The following is a 19,176-nucleotide window of genomic DNA, read 5'->3' as shown; positions in this document are numbered from 1 at the left end:
AACGTATGTGAAGCACTAGGAATGTGCTGTGGCATGGCACCAAAAGCAGTATGTGTATGTGTGTGTATGTGTTTAGGTGTCAACATGTATATACATGTGTATGTATGCATGTGAGTATACAGGACTCCATGTGTATATAGGTGAATGTGTAGATGTGCACGTCTGTCTGTATGAGCATGTACCTGTGTATGTATGTGTGCATGTGTGTATGTGTCCATGTTTCTGTGTGCATGTATATGTGTGTATATTTATGTATGTATAGGTAGGCATGTATATATGTGTATATAGGTGTATGGGTGTGTATATGTGCATGTATGTGTGCATGTGTCTGTGCACATGTGCATGTCTGTATGTGTGCACATGCATGTATATATGTGTGTCTATGTGTCTCTGGGTATACAACTGTATGTGTATGTGCATGTGTGTATATGTACATGTGTGGACATGTATGTGTATATGTGTGTCCATGTGCACATGTGTGTGGCATCTATGCATGTCTATGTGCATATCTCTGTGTACATATATGTATGTAAATGTAGGTGAGTATACGTGTACATGTGTGCATATGTTGTCTACGTGCATGTGTATGTGCACATGCCCGTATGTGCATGTGCTTACATACGTGTGTGTATGTGTGTGTACCTGCTCCTCCTGTACTCGATTGTGCTGTGTGTCTTCACCCTTCCTCCAAACCTGGCCTCTGTGCGCATGTGCTGCCATCTCCCTCCGAAATGACCACGGTCCACGCTCCTCCTCCAGCCAGCTCCTCCCCTCATGTACTGGATGCTGTTCCCTTCACACCTACTTAAGGGCCACCCTCATGAGCTCTCTCTCTCTCCCACACATCAGCATCAGCTTTTCCCTCTCTGCCAGGTTACTCCCATTAGCACAAACACATGCTCTCATAATGTCCATGTAAAGAAAACAAACCACCCTCAGGAGCTTCCACACAGCATCGCCCACCCTCGCTTGGATAGTTTAGAATCACATGAGAGCCCACCACCCTGCGCTGAAACTGCTTTTGTTAAGTCCAGCTATGGCCCTGTGTCCACAAACGCAACAGTCCATCCTCAGTCCTCATCGTGTGAGCCGCTCAGCAGCACAGCAATCAGCAAACGGTCCCTACTTCTAGAAGGCTTTCCTGAGGCTTTTCCTGACTTCCTGAGGCCATGAGTCCTGGTTTCCCTCCAACTCCCCGGCTACTTCTCTGGTCTGGTCTGTCAGTGCCTCTCCATTTACCAGACTCTACACACACCACCGAGCACAGGCCTCGACTGGCCTCTCCTCTCCAGCCACACGAACCACATGGGGGCTCGTCACCACCCCGTGGCTTCAGTCATTGTCTGTTCCAGGATGACATTGACCACCTTCTGATGCACTCTCAGGAAAGTACAGCCAGGGTTTGTCCACTTGTGTGCTGCTGTATGCCCTGTCACCCTTCCTAATTTACAGGAGATGCTGAACAAACATCTCTGATGGGACCTCACACCCCACACTGCCTGAGCAGAGCTCTTGTGTCCTACACCCCAAGACCTCCATCCAGCCTCTAGCCTCGTGGTCCTCCTGGCTCAGGAGACAGCCGCTCCATTCCACCCAGGCCAAAAACACTGGTGTTGCCTTTAACTTCTTTTGCTTGCGTCCTCCATCTAACCTTCATCCTTCACTTGTGCAAATCACTCGTCCTTCACAATGAACCCCTGATGCAAACATTTGCCTTGCCAACATCTACCACCTTAGTCCAAGCACTGCCACCACCTGCCACGGCCTCCTGCACTGCCCTCCACCTGGATGGCCCTCACACCAGCACCACCCTCCACTCGGAGCCCCCACACTGCCAGGCAGGAGTCTTGTTAGTCTGCTCATTAGCCAAGCCAGCAGGGGTCAGCTGAGTGCCTAGCATGGGCCAAGTGCTATTCTACAGTGCACGCCACTCTCCTGCTGGGTCACGGGCTAACCCTCAGTTTCACATCTTGAGAACCTTGCCAGACTATTTTCTGAAGCACCGTACCATTTTACATTCCCACCAGCAGTGTGCAAGGATTCCAATCTCTCAACATCCTCACCAACACTTGTTATTACCCATCTGTTTTATTGCTGCCACCCTAGTGGCATGAAGTAGCACCTCACTGTAGTTTTGATTTGCATTTCCCTGATAATCAATGATGTCTTTTTCTTGTCTTATTGCACTGGCTAGAATCTCCAGTACTTCTATTGAATAACAGTGATAAGAATGGATATCCTTGCCTTGCTTCCAATCTTAAGGGGGAAATATTCAATCTTTTACTGGTAAATAAAAGGATGGCTGTAGGTTTTTACAGATTTTTAAAAAATCTAATTGAAGTTCTTCTCTATTCTTAGTTTACTGCAAGTTTTTTTTTCTCTCTCTCTCATGAATAAGTGTTGTGTTTTGTTGAAAGAGTTTTCCGCATCAATTGATAGGATCATATGATTTTTCATCTTTAGTCTGTTGGTACGAAGTACATAATTAATTTTTAAACACTAAGCTAGACTTCTACAGCTGTAAAAAATTCCCACTAAGTCACAGTATATAATTCCTTTTATAAATTGCTAGACTGATTTGCTATTATTGTGTTTGAGGATTTCGGCATCTAAGTTTGTGACAGATACTGGTTTGCTGTTTTTTATTTTCTTTGTGAACGGTGTGTCTGGTTTTGGCATTAGGATAATAATAGCCTCATAAAATGAATTGAAATGTGTTCCCAACCCTTCTATCTTCTGGAAGTGCTTGTTCTTTTTAAATGTTTGGCAACAGTCTCCAGTGAAACCACGTATGCCTGGAGATTTATGTTTCAGACAATTAGAATCAAACAACAAATTCAATTTCTTTCATGATTCTAGGATTATTCAGATTATCTAATGCTGAACAGATAATACTCAGAACAGTCAATTGGTTGAATTTTGGTAGCTGGGGATTTTCGAGGAATTGGTCCGTTTCCTCTAAGTTGCTGAATTTAAGAGTGTAAAGTTCATTATTCTTTGAATGGCTGCAGGATCTGTAGAGATTTTCCCATCTCCCTCTTGATTCTTCTCTGTTGTTAGTATTGCTAGGAATGTATCCATTTTATTGATTTTTTCTGAGAATCAGCTTTTGATATTTCTCCATTGTTTTTCTGTTTTCAATTTCAATGATTTCTGCTCTTTATCATTTCCTTTCTTCTGACTGTTTTCGGTTATTTTACTCTTCCAATATCTTGAAGCAGGAATTTATATTAATAATTTGATATCTTTCCTCTTTTCTAACACAAGCATTTTAGTGCTATAAATTTCTCTTTCAATACTGCTTTATCTGCATCCTATAAATACAGATATGTTGTATATTCTATTTTCATCTAATTCTATGTATTTTTTAAAAATTTCCCTTGAGGCTTCTGACCCATTATTTAGAAATACGTTGTTTAATTTTTTTCATAGATTTTTCTCTTGTGTTTATTGACGTGTAGCTGATTCTCTTGTGGTTAAAGAACACATTCTGTGTTGTTTAAAACTTGTTGAGGTTTATTTTATGACCGACCTTGATTAATGTTCCACGGACATTGGAAAAGTGTGTGTATTGGCTGCTGTTGGATGGAGTGTTCTGTAAATCCCAAGGTGATACTTACGGCTGACATTTCAACACGGGTGATCACTGCATCTTCAAGAAAAGATGGTCTAACTTCTACTTTTCTGATCTCTACGCCTGTTTCCTGCCCTTGCCTTCTGAGCAAACGGGCTTATCGTGTGATGCTGGAGAGGATGGGTGAGAATGAACACCTCTTCCGTGTTTCTGACCTCAGTGTTCAGTGAAAGCACTTACTTCCCATTTGCCCCTCTCCTCTCATGAGGCTCCACCTTCAGCCAGAAACTCCACTGCCCTGTGTCACCAGGATCCCTTGTGAATCCCTTGTGAAAGACATCTGCCTCAGTGTCGGGGCAGGGTGAGCCCCCTCGGCCTCAGTGTTGGGTGCAGAAGTGTTCCTGCGACAGCAAGCAGCGCCAGGCAGATGGATCCTGCTGGGATCACAGTGTCCCATTCTGCATCTCATAGTGCTGGCCATCATCTGTGATCCAGAACATCAAGCAATTTCAGATAATACTTTTAAATAGACGAAATTAGGGGGAAAAAAAAAAGGTTAAACTCTAAGAATTTGGGGAAAGCTCCTAGTTTTGTGACAAGCGCAAATAGTATATTGTATTCATGGATTAAGGTTAATCAAGTTTTCTTTGTTTCTTGTCACATTTCATACAAATCAATTAAAGATCAAATATATTTAATGCATCATAGATACATCTAAAGAAGACAACTAAAGGTAGTTTATTCAAATATATATTTATCTAGTCAAATCTACAGATCCTTCCTGAGCATCAATTTAACATGAGGCACTCCTGACAGGTTTACACAACAGATGTAAAGTAAGCTGACAACAATAGAAGAGAGGCTACAAGACAACGCATAATTGTCAAAGCCGCTGTGTAGGAGATTACTGTATCAGGTCAGCCGAGGAAGATTTCAGGCTCGGGAAAGCATTTGTGAAGAAAGGAGAACTTCAGTTGCACTCTGGAAGTTGTCTGTGCTAATGATACGCTTTGCTGTGTCTGTGAATTTCATTTAAGATCATCAGCGGTAAAGGTTCTTAAATCTTTTATGCAGAGAAATCACTTTTCTTTTTACTGAAGCCTCCAAATTCTAGGACTGGGAGTTGTGAAAGGTGCCAACAGAAAAGACCTTTATCTCCCCATGCAAACCACAGAAAGGGACGGTGCATGGGCACAGAGAAGCAGCAAAAGCTTTGGCGGTCACATTTAGCTCAGCTGTGCAGACTGAAGATGGATGAAATGGCACAAATGTCCCACCAACCGTGAGACGTCACACAAACCAAAGGCGAGGGTGTCCACAGCCCGAGGCCTGCCAGGTACATGGTGCCAGGCTGGGTAGCTCCTGCTGCCTGCTCCCTGTGGGGCTGCCCTCCCAGCACCCTGGCAGGCGTGGACCTCATCTTCCCTGGGCCTGTGTTTCCCCCCCCCTTTTCCTGTGACCTATTTCCTTTCTGATTGGCAAGTCAGCTTGCCAGTCCACTCTAAGCGCCAGCCCTGCCCCACTATCCTCTTAACCTCTCACAGTGGCTTCATTCTTCCCAGCGGTGCTTTGGGGATGGTCGTTCTGTGGATTCCAATTAAAGGGGTTTCTACTGTATGTTTTGGATGACCTCCCCTTCTGCCATAGACAGTGGAAATGGTAGCATTTCTGCTAAATGAAAAATGCTTCTCTTCGGTTGTTGTGGAGGTGGTGGTGGTGATGGAGTGTGTGTGTGTGTGTGTGTGTGTGTGTGTGTGTGAGAGAGAGAGAGAGAGAGAGAGACAGAGAGAGAAAGAATGAATATATGTGCTTCAACTACATTACAAATCTCTTAACACCAGGGAGCAGATATTCTAATGTTTTGAAAACCTTCACAAGTATGGGTTCTTACAGCTTACTATAAATAAACCATAAGGTATGTAAAATGACTTTGGCCAACTTTTGTTAAAAAGAAGAATTGAAAGTGTCTAGGATGCATACAGAGAAGGGAAGTGGGAAGGCGGCCCCTGTGCCCAAGCCTGGAATGGTGTAGGCTGGAAGGCATGGGTTACCTGAAGACCTGCCATCAGGAGAGCCAACGTCTCACCTGCGTGCCTGAAGCCAGGTGTCCTGCAATGATCCTCCACCACCACCCTCCCCAGAAAGCACTCAGGGTGGTGGTGGAGTTTTTTTCCTCTAAAGAGAGTTACTGACGTATCTGGGGAAAATTAAAGGCAGCTAGTGTGGTCGTTTAGAGCCCAGAGAAATAAAGACCTCAGCGTGGGGGCGTCAGTGAGTCCCCAGTGCAGCAGACAGCGTCCCCTACTTCCCATTGAGCAAAGCCCTCTGGCCAGCACTTCTGACACAGACACGCAGTGATGGGCAGCGTCTCTTCGTTCTTAAATATGAGAAACAGTAAAATCATCACATACCTCTAGTATGGGAGAGAATCATCAAAATTAACCAAAGCAAAAAAAAAAAAAACCTATGCTGGAGGAAACAGAGATAACTTAGAAAAGAGGAAAGCATCTTTTTAAAACCTAAAAATTAGTGTCACTTGACAATACAGTTGTGACATAACAGATGACAGCTCGTGTCCCTACTGCCTACAAACAACCAACTATGAGATTACAGGGGAAGCACTTATGAAAATCATCGTTTGAAAGAGAAACACAGGCGAGCCTGAGCTACCGTGGAATCAGCACTGCAGATCCCTCCTCTGAATCACAGATGCCATGACAACGGCAAGTCCGTGGAGAAGATTTGCAAACTCACACACACAAATTCCAATTTAGGAAACGGTGATCAAGAAACACACCTGTTGAGAGGTACCCAAAGAACTAACTGATGGTATTCAGCAATCACTACAATCACAACCTTCAGCCTGAGAACTGCCTTTTGCTGCAGAATTCCATGCCAGGCATGCAGTGTGCCCATCTACAGGAGTAGCAAAGGAATGACAAAGATTTCAGAACATGAGTACCTTAGTTCTGTGAGACACGCATTTAATGTTTTTGAGGAAACTTGAAGATTCTAGACGTTAGTCATTTTTGGCAGAATTACAATATTTATTTGACATAAAATTTAGTTACAGGGATCAATGCAGGAAGCCAATGTATCATCTATCGGTTTTCACATTGGTGGGGGGGCGGAGCGGGGGCGGCAGTTAAGTCACTGCAGCTTCGGGGATGCTGCAGACCCAAGCAAGCTTCTCGCCGTGGCAGTGAGTGACCATTTGACAGGTTTCTGTGCTTTGGGAGTGTACTGCTAGAGGTGGCTGGACTGGACCACACAATCGTGTTTAGAGACACCATACAAACATGATTTACTTGGAAGCATCCTGAGAAAAGGCTTGTAGAGTGTGGGGGAAGAGTGGAGAAGTGAATTGTGCCCGTGATCCACAGGCTGAACTTTTTTTTTTTTTAAAGAGATAGGGGTCTCACTCTATTGCCCAGGCTGAAGTGCGGTGGCACAATCACGGCTCACTGCAGCCTCCAACTCTGAGCTCAAGCAACCCTTCCACCTTGGTCTCCAGAGTAGCTGGGATGACACGTGCACGTCACTACAGCTGGCTAACTTTTGTATTTTTTGTAGAGATGGGGTTTTGCTATGCTGCCCAGGCTGGTCTTGAACTCCTGGACTTAAGCCATCTGCCCACCTCGGCCTTCCAAAGTGCTGGGATTACACAGGCATGAGCCACCGCACCAGCCAGAGCTGAACTTTCATACAAGACTCTTCTGACAGAACAGCAACTTCTTCTCCAGAAGTCATTCTCAGGCTATTTTCATGGCTCCCACCAAGAACTTGCCTATGCTCCAGCCCCAAACCAAACGAAGATGGCTACATGCAGAACAAAACTTACTAGAGCAGTCAAGCCTGTGCTGTCCCATCAGAAGAAAGGCGTTATTGTCTTTACCACCAACCGAATTCGCTACTGGCCTCCCATTAAAAAGAAGAGAAACTCACCTAGATTTCACTCCGGGCTTGACTGCCGTCTTCAGTGATGGTGAGTTGGACTGCCCTTGAGAAATATCCACTAGAAGAAACTGATGGACAAGACTTCATGGGCTCTGTTTCCAAGAGCATCTGTGTCTTTAAGACTTCACCTTCCTTTCTAGTTTATAGGCTAAGGATTTAGTATCCAAGATAAAAGTTGTTACAAAAACATTTGAATTCTCTTTTTTCTCTCTAACTCAGTCAATACATATACTGTGTACGATGACTATAAATATTCCTCTTATGGCGTTTATCTGGATGGAGGTGGCAGACTTATCAAGAACATCTACTCATCCACTGCAAGTAGTAATAGTGCTACCATTGGAAGGCTGAAAACTGCCTCACATTCCATATCTACACTATGGATAATGGATGTAGTTAGAATGATGACATTACCCAGGCAATGTGGCTGATGGTCCTCAGTGGATCATCTCACAGATACCCCCAAGTCCACTCCCTTTAGCCACTCCTCAACCACAGCTGGGGTGCTGCGTGACCTGGCTCTGGCCAACTTCATCTAAAGTGAAGTCGACTTGTCACAGTCATCCCTCAATATCCCCAGGGTATTGGTTCCTAGACCCCCATAGATGCCAAAATCTGCCAACGCACAGATAAAAAATGGTGTGGTGCTTGCATGTAACCTACACACAGACTTTGGTGTACTTCAAATCATCTCTAGATTACTTATAACATCTACTACAATGTGAATGCTGTAAACACAGTTGTTATACTGTACTGTTTAGGGAATAATGGTGAGAGAAAGTGTACATGTTCAGTACAGTGCAATTTTTTTTTCTGAATGTCTTGGAGCCACAGTTAGTTGACTCCAAGGATGTGGAAGCCACAGACACAGAGGGCGGGCTGTTCTTTCCTTATAAAAGAGACAGCTGTGGCCAGCACTGCTCCTTCCCCACTTTCTCCTGCCTCCCAAGCAGGAGACCTGCAGGAACACCTGCAGATGTGGTGGGCATATCGCAACCATGAGGATAAAGCCAGCCGGCCAAGGATGCCTGGTCTCCAGGGGCACTGCTGAAAAGTCAATCATTTGCCTCAGAAACCTTATTAGTGAAAAAGACAAACTGCTATTTGTCTAAAACCCAGTAATGAGATTTTTCATTACTTCCACTGCTTCAAATACTGACGGTCTCAGATTGCCAAACATCCTTTCTTAGGGTGGTGCTTGAGGATTTCCTCTAGAACAACGGAGAAAATCGAGAGAGGGGAAGTAGCGGGATCTAGACACAGGGATGGATCCCGGAGAGTTACAAAGGGGAGCCAGCTGACGCTGGGGAGGAGGCCACAGGCACCATCGGCTGAGCGAGGCAGGAAAGACACGAGGGGAGAGGGTGCCTTCTGTGCTCTGCCGCTCTCCTTACAGATCTATCAGTGGTGGAAGTGGTAACGGTAGATAATTCAAGAAGAAAATAGGAAATGTCCAGGAAAAGCAAGCAAACAAACAGAAACAGTTATAAAAATGGAAATCACAGTACTCTACTCTATTTAGCCACTAAGTGAGCAATATTTATGTGGCCATAATCAGGTAACAAGGTTTAATGCTTGTCTTCCTATAGAATCAATCTCCACTCAAGCACAGAGGTGTTAATCGTGGTCAGAGAACGACAGACAATCGCAAAAAGTGCAGATAACAGAAGCTGTAAAAAAAAAAAAAAAAAAAAAAGGAGAAGAAAGTACAAGGAAGCTAAGAGCTTTGAAAATGGAATAAATGACCCATTACTGATAAAACCAGAAATATAAGCATAAGGATATTACTCAAAACCGCAAAGGTTACAAAGTATAGAGACACCCAACAGAGGGAATAAGAGGGAAAGCAAGAAGGTGTCGTGAGTGACGCAGCCTCTTCAATCTAGAATTTTCTCTTTAGAATTCACTATTGAATACATAGGAATTTAAACCAGCATGTAATCTACATGGAATCGACTTCTTTGCTAACAGGCTTTCACATCGTTTCTCCATTCTTTAAACAGGACTTAATGGCAGCTCTGTTCTTGGTTTGTACCCTAAGAGAAAGCCCACAGATAACCTCAAATCGACGAATCAAGAAGCAGTGGTCTCAGCATGTCATCTACAGAGAAGGAGACACCCTTTGGAAGAACTAGAAATGGAAACAGGGAAAGGAGGTGCCTTTGGTCACAGATTCTCAGCAGAGAAAGTGTGGGGCCGGGAACTATTTTATTCATCATAAACCTTCTGTATTATTTTTCAAACCATGGCATATACTAATTTGGTAAAAATAAATATTTATAAAAGAAGACTGAAAGCGGAGAGACTTGAATATTATCCTTAATTTTTAAATTACAAAGAAATATGACACAATGACAAATATAAGCAGGATTACTGAGTGACGGAGATGCCATTTTCTGGCTCTGATGGTCTGATGTGTGTGCAACACTGTATCTGTGCTTTGATGAAGTCCTCTTCTACTCTACCTACGGCACTCCTGAGAGAGAAGCACACGATAAATAAACCTCCTGGTCCCAGGACAAGCACTGTGCCACTAAGAATATGAAAGCTGATCATCATCTCTTAACATGTATGTCACTCATGTTTGTGTTAATGTTTATTATTTGGAGGCTTTCTGGTTCAAATAACCATTTTCTTGCATTACATTTAATCAATTCTTTAACACTAGAACAAATCATTCACCTGTCAATTTCTTTCAGCTCACATGTCATACAATAGAAAGTATTAAAACGTATTGTAAATTTATAAAGAACTTGACCAGCTGTAAAGAGGCAAAAAATATTTTAAAAGAAAAACCCTAACAGGCTGCACAGGACTGCTGTTTCTCTAGCAGATAGTAAAATGACTAAATGAACATTAAGATATTAGTTAGGAGCTAATTTTACCATTTTAATTTCCACTGTTTATGTAAGAGACCAAGTGAACAATAACCAATAATAGTAAGTGTAATAGAAACACACAAGACTAATCTACATTGTAATTAAAGAAGGAAGATAAAAATCAGAGCTAATTAAAGACATACGGTATCGCATTGCCTTGCCATCTATTTGCCAACTCGGTTAACATATTTTTCATCTGATCTCTTTCGTGTGGAATGAGTCAATTAAACATTTTTTTTTCCCCTAAAAAAAGATGCATGGGAATCTTTTCTGTTACACTTGATGAAACGAACAGTGTCTTAGGCGGATTAATCCCTGGCAACATACAGCGAGCACACACGGTACTGCCGGAGCACATGCTCAGAGCGCTGGGATGCAAACATTTGATATTATGCATGAGCTGGAGGTGCTGGTCTTATGCTGAAAGGGGAGCGGGTCTCTATTTAACATGTTTTAATTAACTAAGGCTGATGGATTGGTCTTTCCCTTAGCCACTCTACAGCCCATAAATCTGGTGAACTCAGGAAGGATTCTGTGGCATTTTTATTTACATATTATAAATGTAAAAATCTGCCTCTTTTTTTTGTGGCAATATTTATTACTTGATGCAAGGAAAAATAAATTACCTCTCAATGCTTTGAGTTCCTTAATGCTCATTAGATAACCTATCCCCTGGGTAAACCAAGATGAAATGCCTAAAAGCAAGGGAAAAAATTTGATCATACAAACCTTGATCTTTCTTTCCCTCATCACAGAAAACAAACAAACGTGTTGCAGGTGGACCCTTTTTCACGGACAAAGCACATTATACTTATCACTCTTTTGCACTGTCTCACATAAAGACTTAACAAATATAAAATATTCAACTCTACACACATTAACATGAAAGTCTACCAAACAGAATTTCAAATTTTGTTGCCGATTGTTTCAGCACTTTCCTCTGATGAAATGTGAAAGCATAATACATTAAAATGGAATATACTCAAAAAGGCTTGAGGAAACATACTCAAGACCATTTTTGCTCCTAAATTGAGAATTTCTTATACTGCAACCAGTCAGAACTCATGACCCCCTGGAGGCTGCAAAAGGTTTCGTTCTGACACTCTCGTGCAGGCCACAAGATGGAGGCCTCTTAATTGAAACTGCCTCTTCAATTTGTCCTCAGAATTCACTGTTTAATTCAAACATCAAATATTAATTAAAACAACCAAGCGAAATGTCTCTTCATTATCAGAGCGGTGCAGAGGTTCTCCGCTTTTTGAAGTGGGAGCTACCAATGGCAGCTGTTTTCGTTTGTTTTCTATCATTTTAGCTTAGTGGTTGTCGCGGATTTTTTTTTTTTAACACAACAGAAAAAGAAACTGGGGCAGTAACAAAGGCACTGGTGGAAGTGAAGACCGTGGAACTGAAGCTGTGGGTCCACGTCTCCTAAAATAAACGTGTCTGCTTTATTTTCACATTTATCTTGGAGGCAGAGACTGTTGGGGCACAAATCAACCCTATTAATGTTATCAATTGATGTTTGGATTAAAAACGACATTGAGTAAAATGAGATGTAAAAATAAGCCTGTTAAGTTTGTACTGGGCTGGGCACAGTGGCTCAAGCCTGTAATTCCAGAACTTTGCAGGCTGAGGCACATGCATTGCTTGAGCTCAGGAGTTTGAAACCAGCCTGAGAAACATGGCGAAACCCCACCTCTACAAAAACTACAAAAATTAGCTAGGCGTGGCGGCATGGCGTGTGCACCTGTAGTCTCAACCTCTCGGAAGGCTGAGAAGGGAAGATTGCTTGGGCTCAGGTGACAGACGCTGCAGTGCCCGGAGATGGCACCACCGCACTCCAGCCTGGGCTGTAACAGAACATGTTTCAAAAATAAAAGTGTGCTGAGTGCCTCCCTCGCTCCCGGTATTGAATATGCCATCCTGCCCTTGGCATTCTGAGCCCTGCTCCATTCAGAGAATGTCCAACACCTCCCAACCTCCCCACCCAAACCCCACCCCCAGGGAAAACAAAAGCAAACCCAGCACCGCTCTCCGAGCACCAGAGCGCTCACCTCCAGCTCCTGCTCCCGCTGTAGTGCGAACTGCTTGAAGGACTTGACGATCAAGCCAGCGTTGGAGCAGTCATAGACGAAGATCGACGGGCTGCCCATCCATGTCTGCAGGTCATATATGGACAGAGGGATGTACTGCGTGTAGTTCTAGAAAACACACAAAGTGCGCGCGTTACATGTGCATCTCAGGAATACGGGCTGCTGGTGAGTACTGCACGTCACAAAAGGCACACACATTGAGCCTGGTTGCTGGAGAGACGCTGAGTTAGCCTTTACACAAAACGATAAAAACAGTAAACCGGCCAGGTGCAGTGGCTCACACGTGTAATCCCAGCACTTTGGGAGGCTGAGGCGGGCGGATCACCTGAGGTCAGGAGTTCGAGACCAGCCTGACCAACATGGTGAAACCCACTCTCTACGAAAAATACAAAATTAGCCAGACGTGGTGAAGGGCGCCTGTAAACCCAGCAACTTGGGAAGCTGAGGCAGGAGAATCACTTGAACCCGGGAGGCGGAGGTTACAGTGAGCCAAGATTGCACCATTGTACTCAAGCCTGGGCAACAGAGCGAGACTCAGTCTCCAAAAACAAAAACCAAAACCATCAAACTGAACTTCTCCACATCTCCTCAGATGCTGCTTTACTCCAGTAGTGCCCGCACCAGGTGGCTGCCGAAGTCATCATCCCGAGCCCCAGGCTCCTCCGCAGCTGCCGCTGGGTTCAGCTGCTGGTCAACTCCTTAAACTTGTCTCAGTTGCCACTGCGGGGCCTCCCTGCATGGACCCCACAGCCCAGTTCCCACCGTGGGACCCCCCTCCATGGACCCACAGCTGCCTCAGTTCCCACCACGGGACCTCCCTCCATGGATCCACAGCTGCCTCAGTTCCCACCACGGGGCCTCCCTCCACGGATCCACAGCTATCTCAGTTCCCACCGTGGGGCCTCCCTCCATGGATCTCACAGCTCAGTTCCCACCGCGGGGCCTCCCTCCATATATCCACAGCTGTCTGAGCTCCCACCGTGGGGCCTCCCTCCATGAATCCACAGCTGCCTCAGTTCCCACCGCGGGGCCTCCCTCCATGGGTCTCACAGCTGCCTCAGTTCCCACCATGGGACCTCCCTCCATGGATCTCACGGCTGTCTCAGTTCCCACCATGGGACCTCCCTCCATAGGTCTCACAGCTGTCTGAGTTCCCACTGCAGGGCCTCCCTCCATATATCCACAGCTGCCTCACACATGTGCTCATCACTCCATGTCTCCATTTGTCCTTTTACTCTGTCTCATCTCTGTGTTTATATAACACAACACACACCTCATTTACAAGGGAGGGGAGCTCTGAAGAGTTGGTCGGGTCCTCCAATTTGCATGCCACTGTCCCTTTAATTTCCGAGAGGCCCATAAGCACTTTGTCATTGAGATGACTTCTGAAAGATCATACTTAAGGGGTATAAGTGGGTTTGGCTGTATAAATGTATTTCAATCGCAGAACAATAACCTACTAACACTAATCCGCTAAGTGAAACATTTTTCCGAACACACTGTACTGTTCAGCCCTTGAACAGACACTAGTGATTCTGTAAATGCAGAGAAGAATGTTCTCATCTCACCTGAGAAACACTTACAATCCGCACACAAAGCTAACACTTTTAAGGAATTCTCCACAGAACACGTTCATTATTTACCTTTCCTTGGACATCAAGAGTGTGAGTAGTGAAGCTGTGGCAGAAATGAAATTCCCAGAAATCGGCAAAAATCAAACCCCCAGCAAAAGTGAGCTTGTTTCTTAGCAGCTAAGCCACACATCCTGCCGCTAGCACTGCCTGGATTGTTTATAACTCAAGAGAAAAGGGACAGAAGGCCAGAAGATCAAGCAAAGCCTGGGGAAGTATGGCACAGAGGCAGCCTGCAGAAGCTTTGTCCGTGCACAGCAAAGAAGCAGACAAAAGTTACATTTCAGACATGAGCTACATCTCAGACCTAAGTCGTATCTCAGACGTGAGGACGCAGGCTACCAACAGCCCAGGTGTGTGCGGGGTGTGTGGAGACATGTACATCACGGGCAGCACCCCACTCTACCGAAAATGTTGTTAAACTGTCTGCGTTTGGTGGGCTGCTTATAAGCACCACTGTAACAGAACTCCTGGAAATGCTCTCTGTAAATAGACCCACTGAAGGATTTGAGAGATGTCAGTTCTTGCCTAATGAATCCAAACAGTCAGTGCAAGCCTAATCAAAATATCTGCTGGTTTTTCCCATTAATGGAATTTCACAAGACGATTACAGAGTACAGAAGAGAGGAAAAAAAGCACAAGAGTAAAACAAAAATTAATAAAGAATAATGAATAGGGACTCACACTGCCAGATATTAAAGATACTATAAATCTATAGTAATTACAGGATGGTATTAGTGAGGGAGACAAACAAATCAACAGAAAAGAGAGAGCCCAGAAACAGAGACACACATGTAACTCTAACGAGGACAGTATTTTAAATCTGCAAAGAAAGAATTAACAATTCAATAAGTGATGCTGGAAACTCTAACCCACCATTTGGTATTGCTATATGACACACACACACACACACACACACACACACACACACACACACACCAGAGTGGACTGAAAACCTAAATGTAAAAGCACAAAAAAATTTTCATTTATTTTGGCATATGAAAGGTCTTAATTAAGCAAGTCACAAAACCTACTAAGTCTTGAGACTGACTGATACAGTAAGATAAAAAATCTGTAATTCTAATAAAGACACATATCAGTGACTAGCAATTTTAAAGAAAGGAGGTACACAGTACATGACAGGGAAGTTTTTAGATGTGTCTCATATAAACTTCTGCTGCAGATCAACAAAGGGACGAAACAACAACAAACAGGCAAAACACACAAACAGTCCATTCACAGAAGAAAGAGGAATCATCAATGACTCTGAGTTTCATGCTCCTGATTAGAAATGCAAATTACAATGAGAATCTATCTATCTACCTATCGATCCATCCATCCATCCATCCATCCATCCATCCATCCATCCATCCACCCATCCCTCCACCCATCCATCCATTCCACTTTTATCCAGCAAACTGGAAAGCAGGATAAAATGTGAATAATGCCCCATTGTTGAAGGATGCAGGGCACTCATTCATCAATGGTGGGAATGTAAATTAATGAAGCTTTTACAGAAGGCAATTGGGAAGTACTTATAAAAATTTTAAAGGCACATTCCTTCTGACTACTTCAAGATATCCACCCTATAGAAATACTTGCATTTGTACATGAAATGTTTTGGCTGGCAGAAAAGCTGCAAATTATCTAAATGCCAGTGTGGTAGAGACTGCTAGTCTGTATCTGATTTTGTCTCTCTTCTAAAGCAGTTGTAGCTGAGCACATTGCCCAGTTTCCTTTCCAGTGAAGTCTGTCCCGCAGCCAAATTCTGGCCAGCGCGACATGGTCAGAAGTGCAGCATCCACATTCTCGGAGCATGACGTGGTCAGAGGTGCAGCATCCACGTTCTCAGAGCGTGACGTGGTCAGAGGTGCAGCGTCCACGTTCTTGGAGCATGACGTGGTCAGAAGTCCAGTGTCCACGTTCTCAGAACATGATGTGGTCATGGTCAGAGGTGCAGCGTCCACGTTCTTGGAGCATGACGTGGCCAGAGGTGCAGCATCCACGTTCTCGGAGTGTGACATGGTCAGAGGTGCAGCATCCATGTTCTCAGAGCGTGACATGGTCAGAGGTGCAGTATCCACGTTCTCGGAGCATGATGTGGTCAGAGGTGTAGCGTCCACATTCTCGGAGCATGACGTAGTCAGAAGTTAGGAGTCCACGTTCTCAGGACACGACGTGGTCATGGTCACAGGTGCAATGTCCACGTTCTCGGAGCACAATGTGATCAGAGGTGCAGCGTCCACATTCTCGGAGTGTGACATGGTCAGAGGTGTAGCGTCCACATTCTCGGAGCGTGACGTGGTCAGAGGTGCAGCGTCCACGTTCTCAGAGCATGACGTGGTCAGAGGTGCAGCGTCCACATTCTCGGAGCATGACATGGTCAGAAGCCCAGCGTCCACGTTCTCACAAGACGTGGTTATGGTCGGAGATGCAGTGTCCACGTTCTCGGAGCGTGACGTGGTCAGAAGTCTGGCATCCGCATTCTCAGAACACGATGTGGTCATGGTCAGAGGTGCAGTGTCCACGTTCTCGGAGCGTGACGTGGTCAGAGGTGCAGCGTCCACGTTCTCGGAGCGTGACGTGGTCAGAAGTCCAGCATCCACGTTCTCACAACAAGACGTGGTCATGGTCGGAGACGCAGTGTCCATGTTCTCGGAGCGTGACGTAGTCAGAAGTCTGGCGTCCACATTCTCAGAACATGATGTGGTCATGGTCAGAGGTGCAGTGTCCACGTTCTCGGAGTGTGACGTGGTCAGAGGTGCAGTGTCCACGTTCTCGGAGCGTGATGTGGTCAGAAGTCCAGCGTCCACGTTCTTGGAGCGTGACGTGGTCAGAGGTGCAGCGTCCACGTTCTCGGAGCATGACGTGGTCAGAGGTGCAGCGTCCATGTTCTTGGAGCGTGACGTGGTCAGAAGTGCACTTCACCACGCTTCCTCCTGGGGTCAGAGCTTGCAGACTGCACTCACAAGTCCCCAGGGGTGGGAGGAAGTGTGCTCCTCTCCTCCCCCACCCACTTCCATGCTGCTGCCAGGGGAAAGAAGGGCCAAAAGACGTCCTTCAATTGGGCAGGGTCACCTCCCACGCTGACAGGAGAAAGGATTTTGGCAGCAGCCTGGGAAATGGGTTCATCTTCCTACCCCCAGAACACTGTGTGCTATTTATTTACCTCCTATAATGTTCTGGGCTTAGCGAACAGCATCTGAATACAACTTGCCCAGCCCTGACCCTACAGCCACCTGACCCTCCAGCCATCTCACAATGTCCTCTGAGCCACTATCAGTGAAACGGGGGCTGCTGTCATCTTTACTACCTTCTAGGTACAAGTCTGAGGGTCCCAAGGCTGCAAAGTGCCATGAGATGAAAGACACTTTAACACACCATGTTCTCAGGTCCTGCTTTTTGAGCTGAAATCTATTTCCCACATTTGCCAAAATCAAAATCTCCATTTTAAATGTCTGAGGTGCAAAGTTCAGAAAGATGATCCGTCGTGACCACGAGGTGCTGCTGCACTAGGACAGCACTGGCAGCCTCTCCCTCCACGCCCCGTGATCTGCAGGCAGCCAGCGCCAGGTTACAGGCGGGGTCCTCGGGGCCCAGTCCTGCGGAGGCTAGACCGTCTCCAGCTCCCAGCGTGCGTCCAGGAGACAGCACGGCACAGGGCTGCGGATGGCCCCAGTTGGTCTCGGCTTCAGGACTTTTAGTTCTAAGAGGGGCTTTCACCCCGTAAGAGCCACTGGGATGCTGCGCCACGGAACGGCTTTCCCGGCCCCACCTGCCCTGAGAAGCCTGCTTGGACGCGGGTCTCTGTGGTTGCTTCTCTGTGAGCGGCGTCTGTCCCTCTCAGCACCAGGGCCATTTGGGTCCGGGTCACTCCTTGTGGGGCTGTCCTGTGCACCACACAATCTTCCGCAGCACCACCGAGCCACCCCGCATACCTGGATGTGACAGTCTCCAGGTCGCTGGACACTGCCAATATCCCAGTGTCCCCTGAGGGGAAAAGTTTTCCTGGTTGAGAGCTGCTGCCTTGAAGGAGAGCTGATTTCCTTCCAAACGCGAGCTGTATACATTACAGTTAGTGAGACTGCAACCATTTGGAAGTCTGTATCCCTCAGGGAATATAAAACCAACTCTATTAAGCCACAGTGTGGAAAATGACCTTTGACAGCGAATCCTGATTAGAACAGGGGGTGCAGACCTCATTTCCCATCTCAGAGGTCCTGGGTCGTTTGTCAAGCTCCAGGCCAGAATTATGGCCCTGCAAACCAGCAAACGGCAGCCTGCAGCCTCACAGCCCCGGCTGCAGGGACAGAAACAACGTCCACAGTACAGTCACTCCTCGTTGTCCTGTGGAATATTCCTGTCATCCCGGCTGCACCAACCCACACCAGCCGAGAACGGAGAAGCCCCCTGAATACACTGAAGGCTGCCTGGAACACCCAAGAGCTTGTGGCCAATGGTTTTCGTTTCTTCTTGACCCAAAACTAAAAGTACAGAGAATTCCCAATCAAAGCGTCTCTTCTTTCTCTCCAAGAAACATATTCAAGGCCATGTTTTCATTTCAAACAAAGAAATAGAAATGGGTTTTAGATAATTTATTCATTACAAATCCACTTTATCTGTCAGGTGATATTAAACATCAGGGGAAGAGTCCGCCTGCCTCACTAGTCTGTCGCCGCAGCCTGAGTTAGCCACCAAGGCAGCCATGGCCAGGAGAGCCCAGCCCACTGAAGCCTGCAGGCCATCTTCCCACAGAGTGCAGCCCAGCAGCCCAGCAGCCTCCAAGGAGCTTCCCACTATTCCACATCTCAGGGATTTCTGGTGGAAAGACTGAAACTGGGTTTTGGCTTAAGTTAAACGTGAGCGTTTTATCCCTTTAAATTACAGGGCAGAAGACAAAACGCAAAATCCCTCACACACCAAACAGATGACTACAAAGAAGAGAATGTCCCAGGGGAGGCAAGGGGCGTGGTGGCAAGGCGTGGCAGGAAGAAGCCCTGGCCTCAGGAAGTTTGCATCCAGTGGGTGGGGCGGGCAGAACA

The 19,176-nt window shown here is 45.7% G+C and overlaps 1 protein-coding gene across 2 annotated transcripts in view; it reads right to left on the bottom strand.

Annotated features, from left to right (window-relative positions):
- Positions 1–19,176, bottom strand: part of RPTOR (regulatory associated protein of MTOR complex 1) — a 411,638-nt gene that overhangs the window by 215,872 nt on the left and 176,590 nt on the right. For both annotated transcript variants that reach the window (XM_008013198.3, XM_073005477.1), the window contains exon 5: positions 12,465–12,611. In XM_008013198.3, the coding sequence (XP_008011389.1) occupies positions 12,465–12,611 (147 nt within the window). The remainder of the gene's footprint in view (positions 1–12,464; positions 12,612–19,176) is intronic.

The sequence above is a fragment of the Chlorocebus sabaeus genome, chromosome 16 (assembly GCF_047675955.1).
Source record: "Chlorocebus sabaeus isolate Y175 chromosome 16, mChlSab1.0.hap1, whole genome shotgun sequence".
NCBI lineage: Eukaryota > Metazoa > Chordata > Mammalia > Primates > Cercopithecidae > Chlorocebus > Chlorocebus sabaeus.
This window is presented reverse-complemented; position numbering and strand designations above follow the sequence as displayed.